General features: G+C 54.5%; 1 protein-coding gene and 1 long non-coding RNA gene across 5 annotated transcripts in view; both read left to right on the top strand.

The window, feature by feature from the left end:
* The first annotated feature begins 15,744 nt into the window (after positions 1-15,744).
* Positions 15,745-18,050, top strand: LOC116645249. The gene is made up of 3 exons (XR_004301930.1): positions 15,745-15,846; positions 16,274-16,501; positions 17,750-18,050. It is a non-coding gene; the product is annotated as an uncharacterized LOC116645249 (long non-coding RNA).
* Positions 18,051-18,978: 928 nt separating this feature from the next.
* The window catches only part of TCF7 (transcription factor 7), a 31,198-nt gene continuing 24,516 nt past the window's right edge, over positions 18,979-25,660 (top strand). For all 4 annotated transcript variants that reach the window (XM_032425281.1, XM_032425280.1, XM_032425282.1 and 1 more), the window contains exons 1-3: positions 18,979-19,231; positions 19,397-19,463; positions 19,961-20,085. In XM_032425281.1, coding sequence (XP_032281172.1) covers positions 18,980-19,231; positions 19,397-19,463; positions 19,961-20,085 — 444 coding nt within the window. In that variant the 5' untranslated portion in view covers position 18,979. The remainder of the gene's footprint in view (positions 19,232-19,396; positions 19,464-19,960; positions 20,086-25,660) is intronic.

The following is a 25,660-nucleotide window of genomic DNA, read 5'->3' as shown; positions in this document are numbered from 1 at the left end:
CAGCCCTAGGCAACCAGCTTCCTCCATTCTCCCTCTATGCCAGAAGCATTCTTGGTCCTGGCTGGGAAGATAGGCCCGGGGCCAAAGGTCCCAGTAGGTCCTGGCAGAGTGTGCACCTGTCCTTCTCAGCCCAGGCAACTCCCTCCCGCCCTCCTTAGAGTCAGCATAGCTTCGGGGTTGGGAGCGTGGACATTCCGGCTTTCCATTCACAAAGCTGTATGTTCTTGGGCAAGTCTCAGCCTGTTTCCAGTTCAGTCAAGTGGCAACTCACTCAGATAATGATACCTTTCTCTCCGTCAGATCGAGTGATGCAGAGAGCACATTAGGTGAGTGGCCCAGCCCATAATACAGGCTCAGCCAGTGCTGGCTTTGATCACTGTGCTCCCGGGAGAAGCTCAGCTCTTGGTCCCCGTTCTCAAGGCCCAGGCATCCGTGCACCCATCCTCTACCCATCCATCCGTCCACTGCCTGTGACTGATGCTGCCTGTTCTGGGAGGGAGGCCCTGCCCTGTGCGAGGTCAGAGCCTTCCCAGGGCCTTGACAAATATTCCTGGAAGAGAGAGATTAAGATTCTAGGTCACCACAAGTCCCCAGGAAAATCCCTGCCCTCAGAAGTTCCTAACTGGGGTCTACAGAATTGCATGCAGAACTTGGCAGATGTGGGTATTTCCCCTGAGAAAGTGTCTTGCTTCTGTCAGACCCTCAGAGGGGCCACAATCCGTCACCTGGGCAGAACCCTCCTCCCGCTGCTGCCTGGCACTTGAGAGCTCCCGATTGCCTTGGCCCACCCTGCATCCCCCTCCTTGCGAGGTGGGCTCTCTGCCAGGCCTGACCACTAAAACACAAGGCCCCGTGGGGCAGAGCCCGGGCTCTGGGCCAGGCGGAAACGGGGCTGGGGTGACTTGATTGTAAGCGGTGCGCTAGCGTGAGCGTGTGTCAGTCCCCGCAGGTCAGCCCTGGGCGAATGATCACATTGGTCCCTGGGCGAATGACCACATTGGTCCCTGGACCCCTAAAGCTGACCATGAGAATCTGCTGAGCGTCACACCACACTTCCAGGCTCTCCAGCCCGCCGTGACTGAAGAGGGGAGCTTCCGACAGAGCTTGAGAAGAAGGCACGGCACGGTAGATGAAGCAACGAGGGCGACGATCCCTGGCAGCCCGTGCCCTGGCAAGTTCCACAGCTGCACGCTGTGTGGCCTGGGTTTCATGAAAAAGCAAAAACGCATACACGCATGCGTGAGAAGGTCTGCAAAGAAGTACACCAAAAGCTTAACAGGGGTTCACTCTGGATCCTGGAATTCCAGGTTATTTCTATCTTATTTTCTACAATAAATATGTATTACTTTTTAACTCGGTGGTTCGCAACTGGGGCTAAATGTGTCCAGAAAGGGACCTCTGATAACATGCGGAGGTAATTTTGGTGTCACAACAGTGAGGGAGGGGTGCGCGTCTGTTACCGGAATCTAGTGAGGCCACCATCAGGCATGTTGCTAACCATCTTACAACGCACAGGACAGTCCCCACAACAAAGAGTTGTCTGGCCAAAAAATGTCAGTAGTAGCAAGACTGAGAAACCCTGAGAAAAACAGGGGCACCTACTCTGACAGGGAAACAGGGCTGGAGAGGCATGAGGTCCTCAAGCTGCTGGAGCCTGTCCCACCGCCTCCCTGAGGCAAGCCCTTCTCATCCACCTACCACGTTCGGTTAGACCTTTGTGGGCTCCCCAACCTGCGGCCTGGCCAAGGCGCTGGCAGGCCCCTCTCTGGAAGCTGTGACTCTCCTGGGGCCCAGGCCGTCGCTGGAGGATCACGGGACCCCCAGGACCCCATCCCAAAAGCATCTCCAGTTTCACCTCCTCCCAGAACACATTCCTGTCTAATAAAAAGACATCAGCGCAGATGAGTACTGACTGCCAGGAGCCTTAACATCACTGCCATAAATGAAACCCCCAAATTCTCAAACATCCTGTTCCCAACATTTTGACAATGGCATCCTGTTTTCTTTGGGAAAGAAATCCAGGTTGGATTGATTAACAAATACAATCATTATTTAACCTCAGAACTTGGTTTTGAAATTAATTTACAATAAAAGAAAACGTCTATGCTAAATAATCTCTCTAATTATATGTTAAGGGCTCAGAAATGGAAAACATTCAGGAACACAAAAGGCCCAACCGAGCTCATTAAGTCTGCTCTGCCTCTAAAGTATCTCTATGGTAACTCACAGAGTGTGCAGCAGGGGAAAGGCTTTTAAAATCAGATCGTCAAGACTTCACCCAGAACAGCCACAACACAAAACTCTTTTTTAAAAAAATCTTTGGATGATGAAATGGTGAGGGCATGTTTGCAGTCGTGGCCAGGCACCGCATAGGGAAGCCACCTGTTCCTAGAGCCCGCAGCCCCCTGGGTTCACCCTGGAGAGGTCAGTCTAGTGGCTGCGGGGGGCTTGGTCCCATAGGAGGCAACTGTCTCATTTTTCCTGCAACTGTGGCCCAGGTTGCTGGGGGCTTTCCCATGGGGACCCTACCAGGACAGGTCTGGCCAACACCAGGGATTCCTTTCTCATGCACCAACCCCCTCTCACCCTGCAGCCCTCTGTGTCCAGACAGATGGTGATACCCTGCATGGCCCTGACCACCAGCCCCATCTTCGTCACGGGAGGATCCTTGGCTCCAGGCTCCCGAAGCTTTCTTGCGTGAGCTTGGCCTGACAGTGTCGTGGGCGCTGTCTGCAGCCTGCACAAGGAGCGGGTTAAGGTCGTGGTAACCAGGGCCAGCCCAGGGCCTACCCTCACCCCGAAGGCTCAGATAGAGGCACTGGGGAGGGGGCCAAGTCCAAAGGTGCCAAATTTTAATCTATAACAGACAGGAAAATAACCCAGCCAGCCTGCTCTGGATTTAAAGTTGTGTCTTAAGGCGTGTGATGGTGGTGCCTAAGCCTATTCAGGGGCAGTGAGCAAGCACGCTGTGCTCTAGGCTCAGATCCTGCAGTGTGATGAACAAGGAGGTCAGGCGCTGCTAGGGCTGCCCGAGGTTGGGGGGCGGGGAGGGAAGGGGGAGACCCGAAGACGGAGGATAAACAGAGCCTCATGAAAAGAAGATGGTGGGAGGGAAGGGAGAGGGGGAAGGGACATAGAGAGACAGGCAGGAAAGACAGAATTCATTGAAATTTACCAGTCAGAGCCTGGTGTCCTTCAGGCTGAGCCCAGACTCCGAGAAGGAGGGCTTTTGGGAGGACTGTAATTTGGGCCACTAGAAAAAGGCATCTGGCTGGACCTGGCTTGGGGGACGGACTCTCCTGGCCTGCCCTCTGGTTGCCACAGAATTAACCTTCGAGGGGACCTGCCTTTTGACTTCCCAGAAGTTAAAACTTTCCTGATTCTCAGGGCCCTGGAGTCTCCCTTCAGATATACGGTGAAGAGGCTGGGGCCCTTGGGGTCCCTCTCACCACCTGCTTCTCCACTTCCCCCATTGGCTTACTTTCCCATCTGATCAGCCCGGCACAGCCTTGAGGGAGGAGGACATTGTATCCGGGGAGTCTGCTGGGTCTCTGCCAACTGCTAAGCAGCCCCCACGCCCCCGCCCTGGAGTCAGCCTTTCCAGCCAGCTTCCTTGTCTCACCAGAAGCTGTGGGCCAGACCCAGGGGTTGAGGCTGAGTGGGAAGAGGGCCATCCCTCCTCTCCCAGGCCCTGCTGGTACAGCCTGGCCTCTTGGCTGGCCCCGGGTCAATCCAGTAGGCCCTGTGTGCCCAGCCCTGTGCATGGGCCACAGGCAGAGAAAACAGAAGCAGCAGGACCCTTTTTATTTGTTAATTGAGACTTTACGTGCCACGGCTTCTCCTACGGATTTGAGGCCCCTGGGGAGTACTAAGTGCCCAGGGCTACAGACCCTGGCGATAGCTAGGCAGGTTTCCTGCAGGAGGAGTAGGCGGCGGTGGATCTGCCCGAGGCTGTGGCTCTCCCTGGGGGCGAGAGGATCGAGCATTTTCTGGAAGGCACAGACCAGCCCGAGCCCCAGCCCCTTCACATCTCTACCCAGCGGAAGGGCTTCTAGGGCACCGGCTCATTTACGTATCATTTGCATTCTATTTTCACGTAATGCATAGGATGGAAAATCCCCCTGCGCACCGGGCCCAAAAGTTAGAGTCCCTAATGCCTTGCTCCCATAGCTGCAGCAGCCGGTGGCAGACGGGGAGTCCTGCCCGTACCTGGGCCTCCTGCCTTGAGGTGGCAGCTAACTGAGGGTGGTGGCAGCGCAGACACAGGCCTCACCAAACAAGAGACTTTCACGTGTGACTCACACTCCCAGGATCAGAAGCAAAATTACGTGTGAAAACCAGAGCCGGCTGAGTCTTCTCTGGGGAATCCCCTCGAGCTCCCTCCCCATTTCACTCCTTTAAAAAACGCTGGCATGGCCCAGCATTCACATCTTCCAGAAAAATGCCACACTCTCCCAGCCATGGTGGGCAGGGGCCATGCCACCCATGCTGGGTGCCTTGGAGTCTGCCCCAGGGTTCTGGGTCTTGGAAAGCACGTCAAAGCAGGGAAGTAGTCAGAAGCGGATTCATCCCAATGGGGAGCCCAGATGGACCCTCTGAGCAGCTGTGGCTTCCAAGTCCCAGGGCTGCTCCAGGCTCATCTTTTTCCCAGCCTGCCTTCCTCCTCACAATCCATTCTGTGAGCCGTCCCATATCGTTGCAGTAAACTGCTATCCTGCCTAAGACCACCAAAGGGGATTTCTGTTGCTTGTGAGAAGTAATCTCAACTGGCACATTCCCCACGGAGACCGGACGCTCCAAAGCCTTTAGCAAAGGCCACCTTCAGCTTCTGACATACCTCAGGCTTTTCTGCCACCCCCAGTAGACCAGCCTGGCGCTGCCAGTGGCCTGACCTTGGGGTGGCACTTCCCCCCTCTGAGTCCCTGGGTCCCTCACCTGTAAAATGAAGCTGGTAATTAAGAAACAGGATTGGAAAAAAAAAAGAAACAGGATTGGGGTAAAGATTCAATGAGATGAGGGAGAGCTGACAGAGGAGTGGGGACTCAGCAAACCTTAATTTCCTTTAATTGTCATATTCCCTTACAATTAGGCCAACATTCTAATGATTCTTCTGATTGCTTTCTTTCATTATTATTTTCATTGTTATTGTTAGAAGCAAAAATGACATGGTCCACTCACCCATTATCCCGTGAAGTAACAAAGAAGTCCTCGTTGTCCCTCACTTTACAGAGAGGGAAACTAAGATTTAGTGGTGGGCTCCCAAGTCAGACTCCCTGGGCTCAAATCCTATCCCCGTCACTATGAAGCTGTGTGACCTGGGACCAAGTTACTTGTCCCCCCAGAGTCTCTGTGTCCTCCTCTGTCAAATGGGGGCAATAAGAGCATCCATGTCATGGGCCAAGTATTAGATAGCACCAAGGAATTATCATTCACTTTTTTTGGATGTGGTAATGGCTTTGCGGTTATGTAAGAAAGTATCTCTATTTTTCAAACATACGTGCTAAAGCACACGAGGGTGAAATGACATGATGTCTGGGATTTGCTTTAATATATTTAATTTAAAAGAAACAGAAAGAAAGAAAAAGAAAGAAAGAAAGATGAAATGAGCGAAAACAAGTGTGACAACGTCTTGATAATGGTGCAGTTGGAATGAGGGCATATATGTGGGTCTATTCTCTCTACCTGGAGATTTTTTGTTAACAACACCAGAAAAGGACCACCGGCCTCACAGAGCCCTTGTGAGGCCTCCCCGGTGCTGGTCACATGGAGCACTTAGCAAACGTGAGCTAAAGCTGTCACTGCCGTTATCCTTGTCACGATCCTGCCAGCCTGAGCAGGTGAGCCAGGGAAGAGCCAGCCCTCCTGACCACCCCTCCCCCCACACCCCGTCACTCCCAGTAGGGACACCTCAATCTGCCCCTCACTGTGGGGCCTCATCAGCTGTGTGTCACGGCTCTGTCACCAACACTGAAGGCAGGGCACAGTCATGAAGTGTCCCCCCCCCCTTATGCCCCGTGTGAGCGACTCTGTTCTAAAAGACCCCCTTCTGGGGCTCGGTTGAATCAGAACATCAGGCCACCAGGCCTACTCCAGAGTCCAGGTGAGAACCTGTCACAGCTCCTTCAGGAGGGAGATGAATTCTGCCAGTGACTCCAGTCCATCCCCTGGTACGCAGTGCTGTCAGCTGTGGGGCAGGCAGGGGCTCCGTGTCCAAGGGTCACCCTCCTTACTTCCCAACCCTGCAGTTCAGACACAGAGTCTTCCAGAGCCAGCCACCAGGGGGTGCTGTCCAGCGGAATCACAGCCTCCCCAGGACCCAGGGCACAAGAGGCTGTGGAAGGAGCCACCTGGTCACCCTGAGCTAGTGAACTGCTTGCCACAAGCAAGTCCCAAGCCCCCATCCGACCCTGACGTTTGTATTTCCACCAGCATTTTTTTTTTAAGATTTTATTTATTTATTTATTTGAGAGAGAATGAGAGAGAGAGAGAGCATGAGAGGGGGAGGGTCAGAGGAAGAAGCAGACTCCCCGCCGAGCAGGGAGCCCGATGTGGGACTCGATCCCGGGACTCCAGGATCATGACCTGAGCCGAAGGCAGTCGCTTAACCAACTGAACCACCCAGGTGCCCCTCCACCAGCATTTTTAAATAACATTAAATGGTTTGTTTTTTATTACAAAAGCAACTCATGCTCAACACATGAACTGTCTTCTTCGGACTTTTGTTTTGTTTTGCTGCATGTTTCAAGATTCCCTGTGCTTAGGGCAAATGGCTCCTAAATTTTTGAGCTATGAAGTAGAGGAAGGGGGAGTCCCAGGGACATGTGAGACCCAGGCAGGTCCCTGCCCCTCTGGGCCTTGGTTTCCCCTGTGTGCATATTTGGGGGTACTGGCCATCTCCCACATCTCTCTGAGCTCTAGCAGGCTGGCTTTCCTCAGTGCTCAGGGCTGGCCTAGGGAAGGTAGGACAGAGGAAGTTCACCCCCCACCTTTCTCCACAAGGCCCCCACCTCCCTGTCTCCCATTTCACAGGCTCTTCACCTTGCAGCTCTGGCCCCTCCTCGGGGGACCCTCCTGACCCCTGTGGTCTGCGCTGCTCTCCTGTCCCCTGGGGGCCTGCATAGCCTCAACTCTGCCGTCTGGGGTGCTTCATTACACCAGGCCTTTCTGCATACAGGGCGATCTCTAACTGCCCCCGGATGCTTGCCCGTTCTCTGGGAGCTCTGGCACCAGCAGCGAACCAGACGCCTAGCCTGCCTGTGCCGGCATCCGAGCGCAGCTCCCTGACTGGCACTGAGACCTGGTGCCCAGGGGACCTTGGGGACTTTCTGTGGGTGCAAAGGAAAGGCCAAGACAGCATTTTCCATGCTGGGGTGCAGGCGCACTGCGGGTTGGTCTCGTGTACAAGTCCCAGCAACCAGAGGGGTTGTAAGTGCTTTTCCCCTGTGGACCTGAATCTCATCTTTGAACGCAAATGTTCAAGTTCAGCCACACAAGCTGGAGAAGTTCAGGGACCAGCCGGGTCCACCCTGAGTACTGTGTAGGAGCTGGGACAAAAAAGCTTTGAGACTTCTGTTCCTCCCCAGTTTGGGATCCTGGGGACAGGGCTTAGCAGAAAAAACAGGGAACATTTCTCTGGCTCCAAGGCAGACATGGACTGGTGGTTCTCAGGTCTGCAGTCCTGGGCTCCCAGAAACCAACTGTCAAGCTCTGGCCCCACCAGTCAGGATGGAAAGTCTGTCCCAGCCCCTGAACTATAGCTGGAATTCTACTGCATCAGGCCAGCTGCTGTGGCCCGACGTGCCGCTACTGAAGAAACCCCCACCCAAACCAGAGGAACCGTGAATTCCAGAAAGGGAGTTTTTGACCACGGGCCTAGTCCCATTCTGAATCAGGATGAGAAGGGCCTCACGAAAGTCTTTTCCTATCCCCCAGTTTGTCAGGCTCGGCCATGTGCCCACTTTCTCAGGGCACTATAGACTCTAAGAAGCAAGGTGACTTGCTTATGGCCAAGGGGCTCAGCTGTGCCAGAAACTTCCCCAAGCAGGGAGGGCAGCCCTGAGAGGGGAGAATATTGGAGAGAAAGAGAATGGATGGGTCAGGGCACAAAGGGGGCTAGCGGCACGAAGGCCCCCAATCAGAAAAGGAAAAAGAATTCCCAGCTCAAAGAGCAGGGTCTACCCGAGTGTGTGTGGGGGGTGCCCTTAGGCCTGCTGGGATCGGGGCAGGGAGATGCGGGATGGAGGGAGAGGTTGCTTTTAAACCAGCCCCCCACCTACCTCCTGCTTCAGCATCTTCCAAAACCATGGGCTGAGAAGAGAAAGAAAAGAAAAGAGGGAGAAGAGAGAAGTTCTCAAATTATAAACACGAAGACCAAGCTTGACCAGAGGGGAAACCCTTTAAGATGTCAGTAATAATAGAGTGTTGAACAAAAAGTAAAACCAGCAAAGCTGACAAGGAAAACCACAGCAGTCAGCAGAGGCCCACCAGTGACCCAAAGCTGAAGGGACACACTTTCACCTCGGCAAAAGGGAGGCTGGTTCCGCAGAGCTGGCTCTGCACCCCCAGGTCCTAGCACAGCCCCAAGAGGGATCCCAAAAGTTTTCCTGGGGGCTCTGTCTCCAAGAAACAGAGCGCTGTTCCCCCTCAATGAGGCAAAGCTCTGATGCTACACCTTTGGACAGTGACTTGGACCCACCTCTCTGACAGAAAGCCTGAGGCCATGGACCCACTTGTCCTGGCACCCCGGAGAGGCGGGGGAAGGACTTGGTACATGAATCAATGATCCTTAGCTTCCTGAGCACCCCTTCCCCCCATCAGAAGCCCTGGAGGCTGTCCCCTGGGAGCCAATAACCCGATCTCCCATTTCTGAGGAGCCTTCGAAGAAGCCAAGACCAACTAGAGGTCCCTTCTGTTCCTCACAGTCCCCACACAAGGAAGGGCTAGACTGAATTTAGAGCCCTGAGACTGAGACCGGGGTTTGAGTTCTGTGACCTTGGGCGAGTCATTTCCTCTCTGGGAGCCACAGTTTCCTCCTCTGTAAAATAGGGTTAAAAGACCTACCTCTCAGGCTGTTGTGAGGATCAGATGAGATAATAGATAGGATTGGGGTTTTGTAAACAGTAAAGTGCAGTGCAGGTGTCTGGAGATATTCTTGGGTCTAACACATATTTATTAGACATTTACTCTCAGCCAGGCCCTGGCTCAGCCCAGGGGACATGGTCTTGAGTAAGACAGAGGGGTCCTGCTGAGACAGCAGAGAGAATGGAAGTGAGCAGCACACCCCAGACCCACAGCCTCACCCACACCCAGAGAGACTGTATGGGGAACCCAGGTCTCCCAGCTCCTGTCCCTGTTCCTAGAGGCTGCATGAGGTGGCCCATCTCCCTCAGCAGTGTCACCGCCAAAGCCAACACCAGTAGCCCGGAGTTCTAGGTGTTTCCAGGACCCCACGATGGAGATTACTCAGCTGGAGGAAGCAAGGCTGCAATTTGTAATCGGAGTCACCCAGCAATGTTGCCACAAATTAGTCCAAAAAAATCTCCCCCCGGGGCAGCAGCCACTAAGAGGGAACTTCCGGCCTGAGAAGGGACAGGGAGGGCGCTTCTCTGACCCCTTCCTGCCTGCTGATCTGCTGCCCTGCTCCTGTGGGCACTTTACCTCCCTTAGAGTGGCTGCAAACTCCTGGTGTGACGGAGCTGAGTGGTTGAGAGCCCAGGTCCAGGAGGCAGAACATCCTGACTTTAAATCTTAGCTCTGCCTCTCACTAGCTGTGTGACCTTGGGCAAGGAACTTGACCTTCTCGGGTTTAGTTTCCCTAATAATAGGATTTGCAACTTCATTAGGGTTTTGTAAAGACTAAACAAGATGATTATTGTAAAACCCCTTGTATGTTTACTAGGCTAGGCTTATAGGAGTTGCTCAATTAATTTTTATCTATTTAACAAATATTTTTATGGTACTTAATAGGGACCACAAACTATTTCAAGGACTCTACCAATAATAACCCACTTAATTCTTCCAAGAACTAGCGAGATAGGTATGATTATCATTCCATCTCACAGATTAGAAGACTGAAGCACAGAGAGGTTAAGTGGCTTGCCCAAAGTCACGGAGCTAGCTAGGGGCTGAGCCAAAATTGAAACCCAGGTTCTCTCCTCTCCTGCTCCTTCCCATCTTTCTCCTTCCAGCCTGTGGTTTTAGAAGTTGAAGCAAGGGAGGGGAAGCTGATTTAAAAACAAGCCCCCTCCCATCGCCTATCTCTGTTGTCCCCAGCCCCAGCAGACCTGGGGTAGGGGTGCCTGGGCACAGACTGGGCTCAGGCTCCATGCTACCAGCCACTGCATTAAGCTGCTTCCCCAAAAAGGTAATGCGGTCATTCATCTCCCTTGAAATCAGCTTCTTACAGCAGCACGCCCCTCCAGCCTCCAGCCCCAATTTGGAGCCAGAGATGTCCAAGCTCTGCTCTCATGCTCACCTCAGAGGCTGCCAGAGCTCAGATGCCTGCAGTGGACTCCACCAAGCCAAGTGAGGAGCAGAGCTGCATGGAAGCATAAGGGACTGCCCACGGCCTCGGAGGGGGGCCTCAAGGGTGGAAACCCTCCTCAGCAGCTTCCCTCCCTTGGGAACTCCTCTGCTCGCACACCTCCGGTGACGGGGAGCTCACTGCCTCTGTTGGCAGCCTGGGCAGGCCATGGTTGGCCAGCTCTGACTGGTAGACGTGTTTCCTCAAGCTGAGATGAAATCTCTCCATGTAATTTCCTCCCATTAGTCCTGTCTCTGCCCTCAGGCCGCACAGGCCAGCCGGCTCCCTCCAGCCTGTAGACATCTGGAGATGGCCATCTTTTGGCAGGAGGAGCCTTCACTCAGGCTGAATGCTTGGCAGCCTCAGGCTGGCCTCAGAAGGCAGGGCTCCTAGTGCCTTCCCTACCCTGGTCCCCGCGTTCCACCCATGATTAGCAGGACTGTAGGGTTGCAGGGACGGGCTCTTCTAAGGGCCCGGTCCTGAGCACAGTGCTGCTGGCTGGGACCAATAATAGTAAGTGACACTGGACACCACTCAGCCAGTACCTACTCTTCACCAGACTATGCTGTGCTAAGTACTTTACAAGCAAGAGCACATCCCCTCTTCCCAGCTCTTTGAGACAAGTGCCATTATTGTCCCCCACCGAACAGGCGAGCAAATGAGGCTCCAAGAGAGCAGTGACCAGCTCACATTCCCACCCACAATGAGGAGCTGGAGGAGCCCCGGTTTCCACACAGGCTATTAGTTTCAAGCCCAGCTCCTGACTGCCAGATGACAAAGCAGATAGCCGTGGAGACGCAAGAGACTCACTCACAGGAAACACACCGAACAGCCCAGGAGAAGCTGAATGGCTCCAATTCTACAGGCCATGGGGATCTGGAAGGGAGAGAGATCCCTGTGGACAGGAGCAGGTGGGAAAGCGTCCCATATGAGGGAGAGACCAGAAATAAGTCTAGGCCCCATAAGAATATAAGAATTCCCAACTAACAAACCGATGGGAATACCGTGACCCCCCCTCCCCTGCTGGGAGCTTGAAGAACCAAGTTGGGTTGGACCTATACACAAGAGCTTCACCTCATGGGCAGCAGGTATTTATTAAGCACCACTGTATGCTTGGTCCATGTTAGCACTCAGCAAGGGCACAGATGAAGGGTCCATGATCCCAAGAAGGTGACAACCCAGTAGGGTAGGAGTGAAGCCTGGTTAGAGCTGTGATGACCAGTTTGGGGTTCAGCTACTGCTAATTTCCTCTCTATCAGGGACACAGACTGGAGTAAGTTTTGGATAAGAAGTGCCCCTCTCTGCCTTCTGAAAGCAGGGATACCAGCATTCCCCAAAAGACTTCCAGAGGAATTCTGTTCTTTGGAAAATTACACATGGAAAAATAGTTTTATGGTCAAATAAGTTTGGGAGACACTTGACTGAAGAAGGCTAGACAGGACATCTCTGGTGCAGGCCTTCTCAGAGCCTTTATTGGCTGTGCACATTGGGACCAGGACTACAGGGTCTGGTGCAGGCTCTTCTCAAGGCCTCCGTGCCTACCACGTCCCGTTGGTCCTTCTTGCAACATGCCAGGTGCTCAGAATAAAAGGGGGCACTCTCCAAGTGGAAGATGGTGGCTTATGCACCCAGGAGTCTGTTCTGGAGAGGGGATAATCAGGGGGAGCCAGTGTCTGGGGAGGAGAGGAATTGTCCCCGGTGATGGGGGTAGGGAAACTGTAGGACCTGGGACATGAAGATATGCCATTCTGGGCAATGCCCAATAGATGGCCAAACTTTCCCCCAGGATCCTGGCTCACCTAAGCCCCAGAGATCCTATGGGGTCCAAGTCCACCATAAGCCAGATGTGTCTACTGCTCCACCTGATCAAAGCTCTGTCTTCTTCTTCTTTTTTTTTTTTTAAGTAGGCTCTACACTCATCGTGGGGCTTGAACTCACAATCCCCAGATCAAGAGTCACATGCTCCACCGACTGAGCCAGGTAGGCATCCCAGCCCTGTTCTCTTTAATCCTACTTGCCTCCTAGGCTGACATTCTTCCTCCAGGAAGCCCTCCTTGACTGCTGGTTGTGTGCTAGGACATATATACAACAGCCATGTTCCTGAACCCTTGGCACCTGGAAACTCTATCTGTCCTGATGTGTCCTACAAGAGTTCCTTGAAAGCAGGTACTAGGCAGAGTACTTCCTCCCCAGATTTTAAGTGATCACGGCTGTGAATGATCCATCCATCCACCCATTCAGTCTAAACATTTCTGAGCATTGGGGCGCCCAGGTGGCTCAGTTGGTTAAGCAGCTGCCTTCGGCTCAGGTCATGATCCCAGGGTCCTGGGATCAAGTCCTGCATCGGGCTCCCTGCTCCGCGGGGAGCCTGCTTCTCCCCCTCTGCCTGCCGCTCTCCCTGCTCATGCCCTCTCTCTCTCTCTGACAAATAAATAAATAATCTTTAAAAATTTCTGATCACTGCGCTTTGCCAGCTCTATAACAGGCAGTAGGAATAAGCAGCAAAGCCGTTACAACCCTGTGTCAACTAGACATCTGGCGGCACTTTCCTGGTAAGACGTTCCTCTATCAGCGTGTCCGGGGCTGTTCTCACAATCCAAACATGAGTTAATATGGGCACATTCCTCTGTGAGACGGCAGGCCACTCCCACAGGGACCCTGGCTCTGTGTCCCTCGCTTCCTGTCGCATTTGTGATGCTTCTTGTCTCCCCTCTGGTTTCATTTTGCGGGCTCCTCACTACCTCCCTGGAACTAGGTAAGGGGCCCTGAGCCCAGAGAAGGCAGAGGACTTACCTGAGTTCACGCAGTGGGTCAGGGGGTAGTGCAGGGACCGCGGCACAGGCCCCCCACTCCCACGCTCTTCGGAGACCCGTGCACTCTGACACACAGTGCGTGCCAGACAACGGCCACTCGCAGCCTACCTTCGCTGCCGACACATTGGTGCCTCTGAGTCCGGACCCCTTCCTGTGGAAACCCCGGGGTGATTTCCTCTTCCTGGTGAGCGACTCCCAGCCCCATTCACTGGGAACCGCGGCTGGCATGATGTGGGAACTCAGCCTGTGGGAAACTGTCCTAACAAGATCTCTGAAGCTGAGAAGCAGCTCTTTGTAGTCTCCCCACTACCACCCCGCAAGCCAATTTGGCCAAACTTCCTTGGGGTTTCAGCAGGAATAGCTAACATCTAGCTTTATCATTGCATTTTTTTCATTAAATTTTTATTTATTTTTTTAAAAGATTTTATTTCTTTATTCATGAGAAACAGAGGGAGAGAGAGGCAGAGGCAGAGGGAGAAGCAAGCTCCCCTCGGAGCAGGGAGCCCGATGTGGGACTAAATCCCAGGACCCAGCGATCACCACCTGAGCAGAAGGCAGATGCTTAACCGACTGAGCCACCCAGGTGCCCTCATTAAATTTTTATTTTAAGAGCAATTCTTGGTTATTGCATGAAGTCTGGGGAGTGGGGTGGGAAGAGAACCCACGGAAGATTATAAAGAAGGAAAAAATGACCCCAAACCTTTCTTGCTTCATTTTATTTTATTTTTTAAAATACCTATTTATCTAAGTAATCTCTACACCCAATATGGGACCTGAACTCAAGACCCCAAGATCAAAAGTTGCACGCTCTACCGACTGAGCCAGCAAGGTCCACCCTATCCCTTGCTTCATTTTGAAGGCAGCTGACTGGTACCTGACCCAGAGTAGTCACATCATAACAATTGTGTGTCTGCCATTCTGCAGGCCACAGCCACCTACATGCACACACACACACACACACACACACACACACATGAACATACAGTGAAACTACACAGTTTCCAGAGAGCACACTGTGTTTCTAGTAACAAACCACAGTCTGCCTCTAGGATGTGTGGCCAGGCTCTGCCCTGAGCGAGAAGGCTCACACGGGAAGTGTTCCTGCCCAGAGCCAGCAGCCAGGCCTCCAGGCTGTGCTCGGCATGTCCCGACAGGATGCCAGGCGGGCTGAAGGGCAGGAAGAGATGCCGCTCCCAACCTCTCCCCGTTGTAATTTACCAAACCCCTCTGGGGGTCCTTTGAGTTGTTTTCTGGAAATGCCACATTTCAAGGGTCTCCCTGTTAGAAAAGGTCAGAGAGTTCACATGGGCCTTTCATGTGAAGGAACTTGAAAGAAAAGGAAAGGAAAAGTACATTTTCAGCCTTAGCTGTGATGAGGTGGGCCCAGGCCATGAGAATACTTAGATGACTTACATGACCTTACGTGAAGAGCCAATTAGCCTAACAACTTCCCCAAACTATCTAGCTCAAGAGCACCCATTTATTAGAGCTCTTGGAATGTGCCAGGCCTTGAGCTAAGCTCTTTCCTAGGATATGGAAATCATCTCAAGATCACTCCCGCAGTGCTAGGCAGCCTTGGGTGGTGATACCCATTTTACCCAGGAGGAAGCTGAGGCTCGGAGAGGGTCAATGATTTGTCTGGAATCCCCCAGCTAGTAAATGGTAGGGCAGGGATGCAAACTCAGATAGATCTGCCTAAATCTAAAGCTGGAGCTCTCTTGGTCAGACCCTCAACCCTTGTGAGCTCTGAATTCGTCCTCTGTCCAGCCTCCGAGGACACCACATGTCCACCTGTGGCTCACATGCATGAAGATGAAGCCTCATTAACTCTTCAGCTCTGGGGGCACCTGGGTGACTCAGTCGGTTAAGGGTCCAGGTCTTGGTTTTAGCTCAGGTCGTGATCTCGTGGGTCGTGAGGTTGAGCCCCAGGTGGAGCTCCCAACGGGCTCCACACTAGGCTGGGAGTCTGCTTGAAGATTCTCTCCCTCTGCCCCTCCCCCCCCCACTTGCATGTGCGTGTGCCCACATGCACTTACACACACTCTCTCTCTCTCTCTCAAATAAATAAATCTTTAAAAAATAAATAAATAAATCTTCAGCTCTGACCTGGACTTCATGGGTCCTTCTGGGGCCTTCCTGCAGAAGACTCTGGCCTTCATCCTGAAACTTCCGGTCACCTCCAGAGGGGCAGCCGCAGCAGATCCCACTCAGATCCCACTCACCACCCTGGGGAAGAACCCCAGAGCCATTGTGACTGTATGGGATCTGAGTTGGTGGCCAGAGCGGGCAGTCCAGGGTGGGCCCAGAGGTGGTATAGACAGGTCTGACTCAAGGGAGATGCTCTGGGCCCTCCTCTCTAGCAAAGAGCTTGAACCACCCTACACAGGCCAACAAGAGAGAGTCCCCAATCCTCCTGGTGGTCCCTCCAAGCAACATGAGCCCCTCGGAAAGTAAGGACTCTATTAGTCACAGTTCATTCATCAGCATTTTTCTGCAGAGACCACAAAGCAGGTAAGAACCCCCTTCTGGAATTTTAGAGGTCATGATGGAACACTAGAGTGTGTGGTGGTAGTTAGGGTGCAAGTCCAGGAGTCAGACTGTCAAGTTTTTGGAATTCTGATACTCTCACTTCTAAGCTGTGAGATCCTGTGACTTATTCAACCTCTCTGAGCTTTGTTTCCTCGTTCATGAATGGGGATAATAGTCCCAATGTCACAGAATTGGTTTGATGATTAAATGAGATAATGTGTGTGGAGCTCTTGACATGACGCCTGGCACATAGCAATCACTCAGGAATATGAAGTCATGTGGCAGGTGATAATGAGGATGATGATGATGGAATCAGTGCTGACCAGACAACAGGCTGCTGCAGGGCCACACCTGCCTTTGATGGACAAGCCTGAGCTCTTTTTCTTCTCTCTCTCTCCAAACCTTACAGAGCCTCCCAGGTCCAGATGAAGTCTGCCTCCTCCAGGAAGCCCACATGATCACTTCAGCCACATTGATTTCACCATATCTGAGCTCCTTCTGCCGATGGTCTGCATAGACTAATAACCAACAAACTTGGCTCTAATAACTTCTCAGCTTCTCAAGCAGACAATGCCTTCTGGAGAACAGGAACCCCACCACTGCCTCTCCCCTCTCCACAGCCTGAGTCCAGGGTTAGGTAATAGGAGATTCTCCCTAGCAGGCATTCAAGCTGATTTCAGTATGGCTGTAGCTGTCTGGTACTCAGCTTGTTTCTCCCTCCCTTACCTCTCTTCCTCACACCCATGTTCTCCCTGCTCACCTGCCTCCTCCCCTGGTTCCACCCAGCAGGGCATGATCCTGTAGGGTAGTGGTTCCCAGACTTTGGGATTTCACAGCCCTAGAAAATGTCCAAAGAGTTTTGGGGGTGGGAGAGTGAATAGAATGGCCAAGTTTTTCTCTTGCCAAATAAGGACGTTTTAAAAAATCAATTTCCACTATTATTTTAGTAAAGAAAGGCTGTTTTTACACCAATAAAGCAGAAAATCCATAATCTCTGATTAAAAGCTAATACTTTAAGCTGAAAAAATTCAGCCTTATTGAGAAAAACAAACCACCTCACTGTTGCCCTGACTTCTCTCCTTTCTCCATGGACTAGAGAAAACAACCCCCACTGTCCTGTGTCCACTCATGGGTCTGGGGACCTTTATCCTGGAGGAGGTGCCTGCTAAGCTGGGGTCACCCTGAAAGGCAAGAGGACCCCCAAAACCTTTGAGTTAGGCAGATCCATCTTCCCATTCAGCTTTCCCAGAGGAGGTTCGTCCCAAGTCAGATCTTATAACCTCAGGGGCTGAGGTGGGGGAGGGCATGAGCCCCTCCTCCTGTACCCTTTCCCCTCTCTACTGGGCTAAGATTTGCTGGATTTCCCCACCACCACCACCACTGTCCAGTGGGGATAAAGTGAGACTCAGCAGCAAGCTCACACTCAGAAAAGGAGACTGGGGGAACCTAATGGGCAGGATCTTCTCCACATCTCCATCACCAAACTGAGCGCTAGTAACCCCCACCCCCCAGCCCCCGGAAGGGAGGAAAAGTGGGCACTGCAGCGGTGCGGTAGGAGGCCGAGCCGCCCCGCTGAGCCGGCGCAGATAGGATCTGAACGCAGAGAAGGACGGCTCTGGCTCTTTGATCCGCAGCCAACCAGGCTGGGCCTGGGCCTGGACCGGGAGCGCGGCGCGGCCCTCTTCCGGCCCGGCTTTGCGCCGCTGCCAGGCGTCCCGTGGGGCTCCGAGCGAGAGAGGCGTCCAAGACACCCTCCTTCCCAAATACCCTCTTTCCCTGTGCTCTCCGGAGAGATGGGAAAGTCTACACTGAATCCAACTCAGAAAACTGCTGGGGGGCTGCGGTTCACTGCACCGCGATCCTAAAGGACCTGTGTCTTTCCCAGATACAGTGGTGGAGCCGAGGCCAAGCGTGCTGTGGAGGCCCGCGTGGACACGACCCCGGGTGCCCTGTAGACGTGATGGAAGCTGGCGCACGTTCCCGCGCTCCTCTGGCTCTAATAGAGAGAGCCTGCAGCCTGGATCTTGCGCGAGTCCGCGGTCGTCAGGCTCCGAGTCAATTGGCTCCATGGGAATGCGACTTCCCGTGCTGAGTTGCTTCTGACGACGCACCCCCTCGTCGGAATCCCGCGGCCTACGTGGCTGCCCAAAGGCTCGCATCCCTGGGCCGCAGGTTCTAGGCGTAGAACCGAGTTGGGAGGGAGGGAGGGGGTGGGTGGCTGAAGGATCCTCACGGGGTTTGGGGGATCTTTCCTCCTTGTCCTCTTGGCTCTGTTGGAGCCTCGGAGATGCCACATGGCAGATGTGTGATGCGTGAGCCCCGCATGCAACAGGCGCTCAATAAATGTGTGAGGGGAATATGCTTGTGTTTGCGTTGTATCTGGGCAGCCTGGAAGGAGGTCCCAGGTCGGCTTAAGGTTGGAGAACAGGGCAGAGACCGGGAATTTGAGGAATCCTAACCCTGCCAGGCGGGGTTCGCGCGCAGCCTCGAACAGCCTCCAACCTCTAGGAAGCCCCCAGTTTCAAGCCCTGGACGTACTGGTCCGGCGCGCCAAAGCGATTACACCTTGGCTTGCGTTCCAGTTCCCGCCCCAAGGCCTAGGAGACCCGCTCCCTCGGCACTTGGGGGAGAACCCCGGGCGCAGAGCGGGAATCCCTTATTGTAGGTGAGGAAGCGGGGTCAGGAGTCTCCTTTAGAGTCCCCATATTTCGGAAGAAGGGTGATGCTTTTCGAACTTGCCGGACGCCTCCCAGAGTGACGCCGGGAAGAGCGAGCCCTTTAAGATTGTGCGCGCCGCTCGCGTCGCAGCCTCTCGGGGAGAGGAGGCGCGGGGCGGGGCAGCTTGGCCCCGCCCACCAACAGGGCCCGCCCCCGGCGTCCCCGCCCCGCCCCCCGCACTCGGCCGGCGGCGCCTTTGATGTTCGGACCCGCCAGCTCCCGGAGCCGCTCAGCCTGGCGCCCGCGCCCCGCGCCCGCAGCCCGCCCAGGCGGAGTCAGCCCGCGCTCCGCCCGCCGCGCTTCGGGCTCGGAGGTCCGGACTCCGGGCTCGCCGCCTGCTGGGCCGGTTCCGCGCCCCGCACTCTCGCGCCCCGCGCCCCGGCGGGCGGAGCGCACCATGCCGCAGCTGGACTCCGGCGGGGGCGGCGCGGGCGGGGGCGACGACCTCTGCGCGCCCGACGAGCTGCTGGCCTTCCAGGACGAGGGCGAGGAGCAGGACGACAAGAGCCGCGACAGCGCCGCGGGCCCCGAGCGCGACCTGGCCGAGCTCAAGTCGTCGCTGGTCAATGAGTCCGAGGGCGCGGCGGGAGGCGCGGAGGTCCCAGGGGCCGGCGGCGGGGCCCGCGGCGAGGCGGAGGTCGGGGCTGAGGTGAGCGCCGGCCCGCGCCCCGCGCCTCTCCCGCGCCCGCCGCCCCCCGTGCCCGGCCGGCCCCGCCCCGCCCTCCCGGGCCCCTGGGGTACCCATCCCTCAGACCCCTCCTGCCCCGGGCCGCGAGCCCGGCGCCCCTCACGGCCCCTCTGGATCTCCCCGCAGGCGCTCGGAAGGGAGCACACTTCGCAGAGACTTTTCCCCGACAAACTTCCAGAGTCTCTGGAGGACGGTGAGTTTCGGCCCGCCTCCCCTCCACCCGCTAAGGGCCCGGGTGGGACGGGGGGGCCACCGAGGACGGGGTTGGGGGGGCCTCCCCCCACGGCAGCTAAAGGAGGCGGCAAAGCCGGGGCGGGGGGAGTGGGGGGCGGGTTTCCAGGGCGCCGCCGGGCTCGAGTCACTTCCGGTGCCCTGACCTTTATAGGAGTAAACAGACCCCCGCCATCTCCGCCTCCCCTCCTGCCCAGGTGACTGCCTAATCCCCAGTCTTGAGGAGAAAGCGTTGGCCCAGGTTCCTTGGCCCGGAGGGCGGGCCGGGGGTCGAGTAGGGGCCGCCGAGGGGAGGCCTGGACTCGGGGTCCTTCATCCGAACTGAGGCACCCCCAGCCCGTGCCTTCTCCGGTCACACACGTGAGCCGGACCCCTCGGCAGTTCTTTCTCTGGAGAGCAGACTGCCTCCAGCCCGAGCCACCCGGTCGGGCGCATCTGACCCAGCTGTGGTTTTTCCAGGCCTGAAGGCCCCGGAGTGCGCCAGCGGCATGTACAAAGACACGGTCTACTCCGCCTTCAATCTGCTCATGCACTACCCGCCCCCCTCGGGAGCCGGGCAGCACCCCCAGCCGCAGCCCCCGCTGGTAAGTGGCCCCGGCAGGCCTTGTGCCTGCTACCTCCTTGACCAGGTATGTGAGGCATGGGCAACAAGTGACTTTTGCCTAGAACAAGATAGATAGGTGAGAACTCTGTGTTCTGGTGCCTTTTCCCTCACACACCCAGTGTGATCTGAACCGGGAGAACTTTGCCGAAGGAAGGAGAGAGACTGCCCTAGGCACCCCCCTTCCCTCCAGCTGTTGGCTTTTGTCTTCCTAGCTTGCTCACAAGCAGGTGCAGGCCCTGTCCTGGTGCTAGGTAATGCCAGGGTAGAGTCTTTTCCCAGAATTTTTGAGCTGACACCATCCCCTCCCCTCCTGCGGGTGGTATTGGTAGTGTGGTCTTAGCTGTGAGTTTTGCAGTTAGCCTTCTCCCCAAGCCTAAGACCCCAAGCCTGGGTGTTTGGAAGAATGCGCGGAAAGGGTAGTGTGTTTCAGAGCTCCTGGCTGTGCAGGAGAAACATGCTCTACTCACTCTGTCCTTATTGGCATGAATGCCCCCTTGCCAGAGAAAGACCCTGAACGCTATGTGTAGAAAGTAGGTTTTTATGAGACTGGTTTGTTCTCATAAGCTCTGGGAGGTGGTTTCAAATCAGTGGTGTGGCTAAGGGGCCCCTTTAATGATTTTGCTAATTAAATACGTTTAGGTGCTTCGAAAAGATTCCATGATCATTACAAACCATGCTTTTCTGCCTCATTGGTACGGATGATCTAAAGGGTGAAGAGCCTATTCTGGGTGCATTGGAGCAGTACAGCTGCACTTAAAAAAAAATTGAGATTAGTGTTTCACACTGTCCTCAGCTGGCCTAAATCAAGGGTGAGATGAGAGCTCCTAGAGTACACGAAGTGTTTGGGGAACTCTGGTGGCTGCAAATGGAGGTCCAGTGCAGGAGGGGCCAGCAGGTAGGCGGGTCACATGGCTAGTTGGAGGGTCACTCCGAGGGAGGAGGGTGACTGCCAGGCTGTTTCAGATCAGGAGGGAGGAGGGTTGGTTCTGAAAGCTGTTTTCATGCTGAAGCTGGTGGGAGGTGAGAAGGCAGATTGAGGCTTCTCTCTAGAAACCCCAGAATGGAAAACTTGGTAAACTGTTGACTGTAGAAATGAGCTCCTTGCTGCTTGGACTCCCCATTTCCTCATAGGCAGAAGGAGCATGTTGGGTGAGTGGTCTTTCTGCTCTAGGGTGGCTCCGTCTATGAGGTGCTTGCTTCTTTCAAGTCTATGGGGCAGGGGGCTTGCCCTCTGACCTTGCCACCTGATGCAGCAGCTCTCCCCAGAGACCTCCGCCCTGCACAAGTAGATGCTTACCGTAGATGCTTTTGGGTCCCTTACAACGTGTAACCCTTAGATTTTGGGCCAACTTGACATAATGCAGCGCTGCCAAACTGCCGGCAGGTGAGTTGCTTGTATAGGGCGCTGGGGTCACTGTGACAGCCTTCAGGAGACAAAAGGCCTAGGCCCGAGAACAGTCCTAGGAAGGCAGGCTCCCCTCCAGCCTCTTGTGATTCCACAGTGGTGTAGGGAAGAGGCGGGATTTCTGCGTTCCTTTCATGGCCTGGGCCAGTGGGAGAGTGCCCAGAGTGGGAGGGCCTCGTTCTCTTTCAGGGTGTGGTGATGGGACCATTTGGTGTCCTTAAGCTCACACTGGTCAGAGTGTAGGCGACCGACAGCCAACTCCAGCAGTCAGGATCGGGGGTGGGGGCTGCGGGCAGGCACACCATTATTCTCCTGGCCTGCGTCATTTGTTTTTTCAACTTGGGCATCTTTCTTAAGCTATAGCAGAGGCTTTTCTGTATATCATCCTCTCTCCTGTAGACGTAAATCCCCTGCCCTACTCCCCACCCAGCTGCAGCTTCCCACTGCCTGTCTGGGAACATGGGAGGAAGAAGACAGGCTCTGGAGCTCATGTTCTGTGTGCTGGAACCAGCTGTTCCGTGGGGCTGGGGACAAGGACAGAGGCAAGGGCCTAAGTTGGGGTGACACCGGGAGAGGAAAATGTCCATGAATATAGGGGAGCCTCTTTTAAGCAAACCTGATAGTTCAAAATAAATAGCAAATCGGAGTAGTTGCTTGTGTTACCCAAAAAGTTGTGTGAACGTTTAAAATATGGTTGGTTTTATGGGGCGCCTGGGTGGCTCAGTCGGTTAAGCGTCTGCCTTCGGCTCAGGTCATGGTCCCAGGGTCCTGGGATCGAGCCCTGCATCGGGCTCTCTGCTCAGCAGGAAGCCTGCTTCTCCCTCTCCCACTCCTCCTGCTTGTGTTCCCTCTCTCGCTCTCTCTGTCAAATAAATAAATCTTTAAAAAAAAAAAAAAAAAAAAAAAATAAAATAAAATATGGTTGGTTTTAAAAAGCAAATTTGATTGACTCCATGTTTTGGGAGCATATGTATCAGAAAAGATACTCTTACAGTGGGTCAGGAGTCCATTGTAGGGCCCTGAGGAAAAACTGCCTTTGGAGGTTTCTTCCCAGCTCTGCTTTCCTGAGCCCCTCTTCAGGGCACAGATGTCAGGCTGCCCAGCCCCTGCCCATGGGCCTTAGATCTAGGCCCCCCGACCCCCTTTGCCCTTTCTCAGAGAATCCAGGCGGTCAGCAGTTGTGCTGACAAGTTTTTAAGGCCAGTCGCTTAACCTCCCCAGACAGTGGGGAAAGCCCATGCCAGGGTGTCCTCTACCCACGTGTGGGTGGCATGCCCATGTGGCTACCATGTTGGATGCCTCAAAGCGGGCAGACTCAAACCTTGCCAGGGGCGATGGACCAAATGACTACCTCACACCCAGCTGCCAGGGGGCAGAGGGAAATTTTTTTCCCTAAAAGGGTGCTTCTTTTTGGTACGTGCCTTCTTGTGAACTCTGTTTTGGGAAGGGAGAATTAGGTCAAAGTTTATTTCATGGCTGATGTTTGTGAGGCATCTGATATAGGCTTGTAGACTGTTCCTGGCTTCGACCAGTAGCCCCTCCTTGTTTCTGTTTTGTTTGCTCTGTTCTGCTCTGAGATTGGGGGTGGGGGTGGGGATGGAAGGACCAGTGAGCTCGTCCTGGGCCTGACTTTGAGGAAATTCTGGGATGAGTAAGGCATCACTCCATAGGGAAACTCAGACTCTTGGATGGGTGAGACTGCCAGCCTGACACAAATCTCAGAAAGGAGATGAGGCCCGGTTGCTCTTGTGGCCCCTTTTGTGGGCTCCACTCGGAGTCTATGGCCTGGAAGGCTGCTGAGCCTTTAGCCATTTAGATGAAATGCCCAGAACAAGCAAATCTATAGAGATGGAACATAGGTGCGTGGTTGCCAGGGGCTGAGGGAAGACGAGAATGGGGAGTGATTGCTAATGGGTATGGGGTTTCTTTTTGGGGTGATGAATGTGTTCTGAAATTGGACAGTGGTGATGGGTACACAACCTTGTGAATATACTAAAGCCGCTGAACGGTATACTTTGAAACAGTGAATTTTATGATGTGTGAATTACATCTCAATTGAAAAAAAATAAAAAGGCTGAGCCTTTTGGCTCTTGCAGGGACTTGGGACTGTTCCCCAGGCCTGATCTCCACAGCCGTCCCGGTGTATGTGCCTGCCCCAAGCTAGGGGCTTGGGCATCAGTTCCAGTGTGGGGGAGCCCAGTTGAGGCAGTGGACCCTTGCTTGGAGGCCATTGAGCTCACATTCCCGGGTTCCAAGGTCTGAGGTCAGATGAGGGCTGTGCTAACGAGCCCTGTGGGGAGCAGGAGGTGCAGGTATGAGCAAGACTTGAGCAGAGGAAGGAAGTGCTGCTGACACACGGCCACCATGTCCAGGGAAGCTCTGCAGAGATGCACCCACCCAGCCCTCCATAGCCTCAGAGAGAGGGAGTGGCCGGGTCTTGCTGGGGACGGTTAGTGAGGGTTGATGACCAGCCCTGGTTGGAGTGAACCTTGTTAGGAGGGGTCTGGCACCAGGCTGGGCACCAGACAGATCACAACCAGCCTCTGCTTCTGGGAGTGCCTCGCTGAGTGGAGGAGACAGATGAACAGACTGGAACCAGGCCCTGGTAGGAGGAGTGCTGTCACAGAAGGCCCTGCTGGGGCGTCCTGGGTGGAGCTGGCCCCCACGTGGGCTGTGGGCTGTGGAGGAGGGTCTGCCGAGCAGCTTCCTGAAGATGCAGAGTCGGCCAGCTGATGAGCACAAAGAGTACCTGGGCTCCTCTCCAAACATGCCAGATCTCCCACTTCTCTACTTCAGTCTCCACCTAAAGCCCAGGCCACCACCATCCCTCACCCAGAAGACAGTAACGGCCACCTCCAGGCTCTCTGTGCCTCAGCCTTGGCCCCCCTCTGAACCCCTGCCCTAACCCCCAATCTAGGCTCCACACACCAGCCCAGCATCAATCAGATGAAACCCCGCAGTGGCTTCCCATTGCTCTTGGAGTAAGGTCCAAACCACTCACCACAGCCGTAGTGCCTGGGTGGCCGGCCCTGCTGACAGCCCCTCCTTGTCTGTGCCGTACTCTTCCTCTCTTCCTAAATAGCAGCTACTGCAGTGTCTCCATCTGTTTTACACCCATCCTATTTTTCTCCACCTCAGGACCTTTGCACTTGTTCCCTCAGTTTGGAATTCTCTTCCCCGGCTCTCCCAGAGCTGCCACCTTCTCATTCGTCATTCAGGGCTGAATTCAAATATCACTTCCCCAGAGACACCTCCTGTGAACATCCAAGTGGGACCCTCTGTCATTCCCCCAGGCCTCTGCTGCCTCACCCACCTTGGTTCTCCAGGCCGCAGTGGGTGGCCCTGCTTTACGATGCACTCGCTGTACTGAGACCAAAGGCAGCCCAACTGTCAAAAGTATCTCTCTACCTTAGTGTCCTCATTTGCACAATCGGAGTGGTGAGCCCTCCTCCCAGAGTTGGAGTGTGGACTGGAGGCAGCAGTGCCAGGGAGGTGCCCAGAAAGGTGCCAGTGTGTCCTGGGCTCGGGACGTTGGGGTTTGGCCATAATTGATCCCTTCTCCCTTGCTCTCCTGGCTCATCTGGGACTAGTGGTGGCTCAGTGGTAGGCCCCATATAGACTCCCATCTGGAAGGTTGTATCTCTACTTTGGGCCACAGGGGTCTGGGGGTCTAAACCCTGGGGGCTAAGCTCCGGGACAGGGACACAGGTATACAGGCCCTCCCCCTTTTTTTTAAAGCTTTATTTATTCTAAGAGAGAGAGAGAGCGCGCTTACAAGTAAGCGAGCGGGGAGGGGCAGAAGGAGAGGGAAAGAATCTCAAGCAGACTCCCTGCTGAGCGGGGAGCCCTATATGGGGCCTGATCCCAAGACCCGAGATCCCAACCTGAGCCGAAATCAGGAGTCAGACAGTCAAATGACTGAGTCCCCCCCAGGCACTTTGTGTACAGGCCCCTTTCTTGCTACAGTACCTCACCTAGGGATTCTTGGGAGGGGAAGTACAGTTCTTGGAGCCAGGATGGAAGCCCCACTACTCTCTCTATCCTGAGATCCTCTCCTACAATGCTCAAAGATTCATCTTCAAAGATTCATCTGAAAGAAGACCCCCTTCCCCAGCCACGTAGAAGCCCTTTGTGGAAGATGTTCGGGGCT

Source organism: Phoca vitulina, unplaced genomic scaffold, assembly GCF_004348235.1.
Source record: "Phoca vitulina isolate PV1807 unplaced genomic scaffold, GSC_HSeal_1.0 scaffold32, whole genome shotgun sequence".
Classification (NCBI taxonomy): Eukaryota; Metazoa; Chordata; class Mammalia; order Carnivora; family Phocidae; genus Phoca; species Phoca vitulina.
This window is presented reverse-complemented; position numbering and strand designations above follow the sequence as displayed.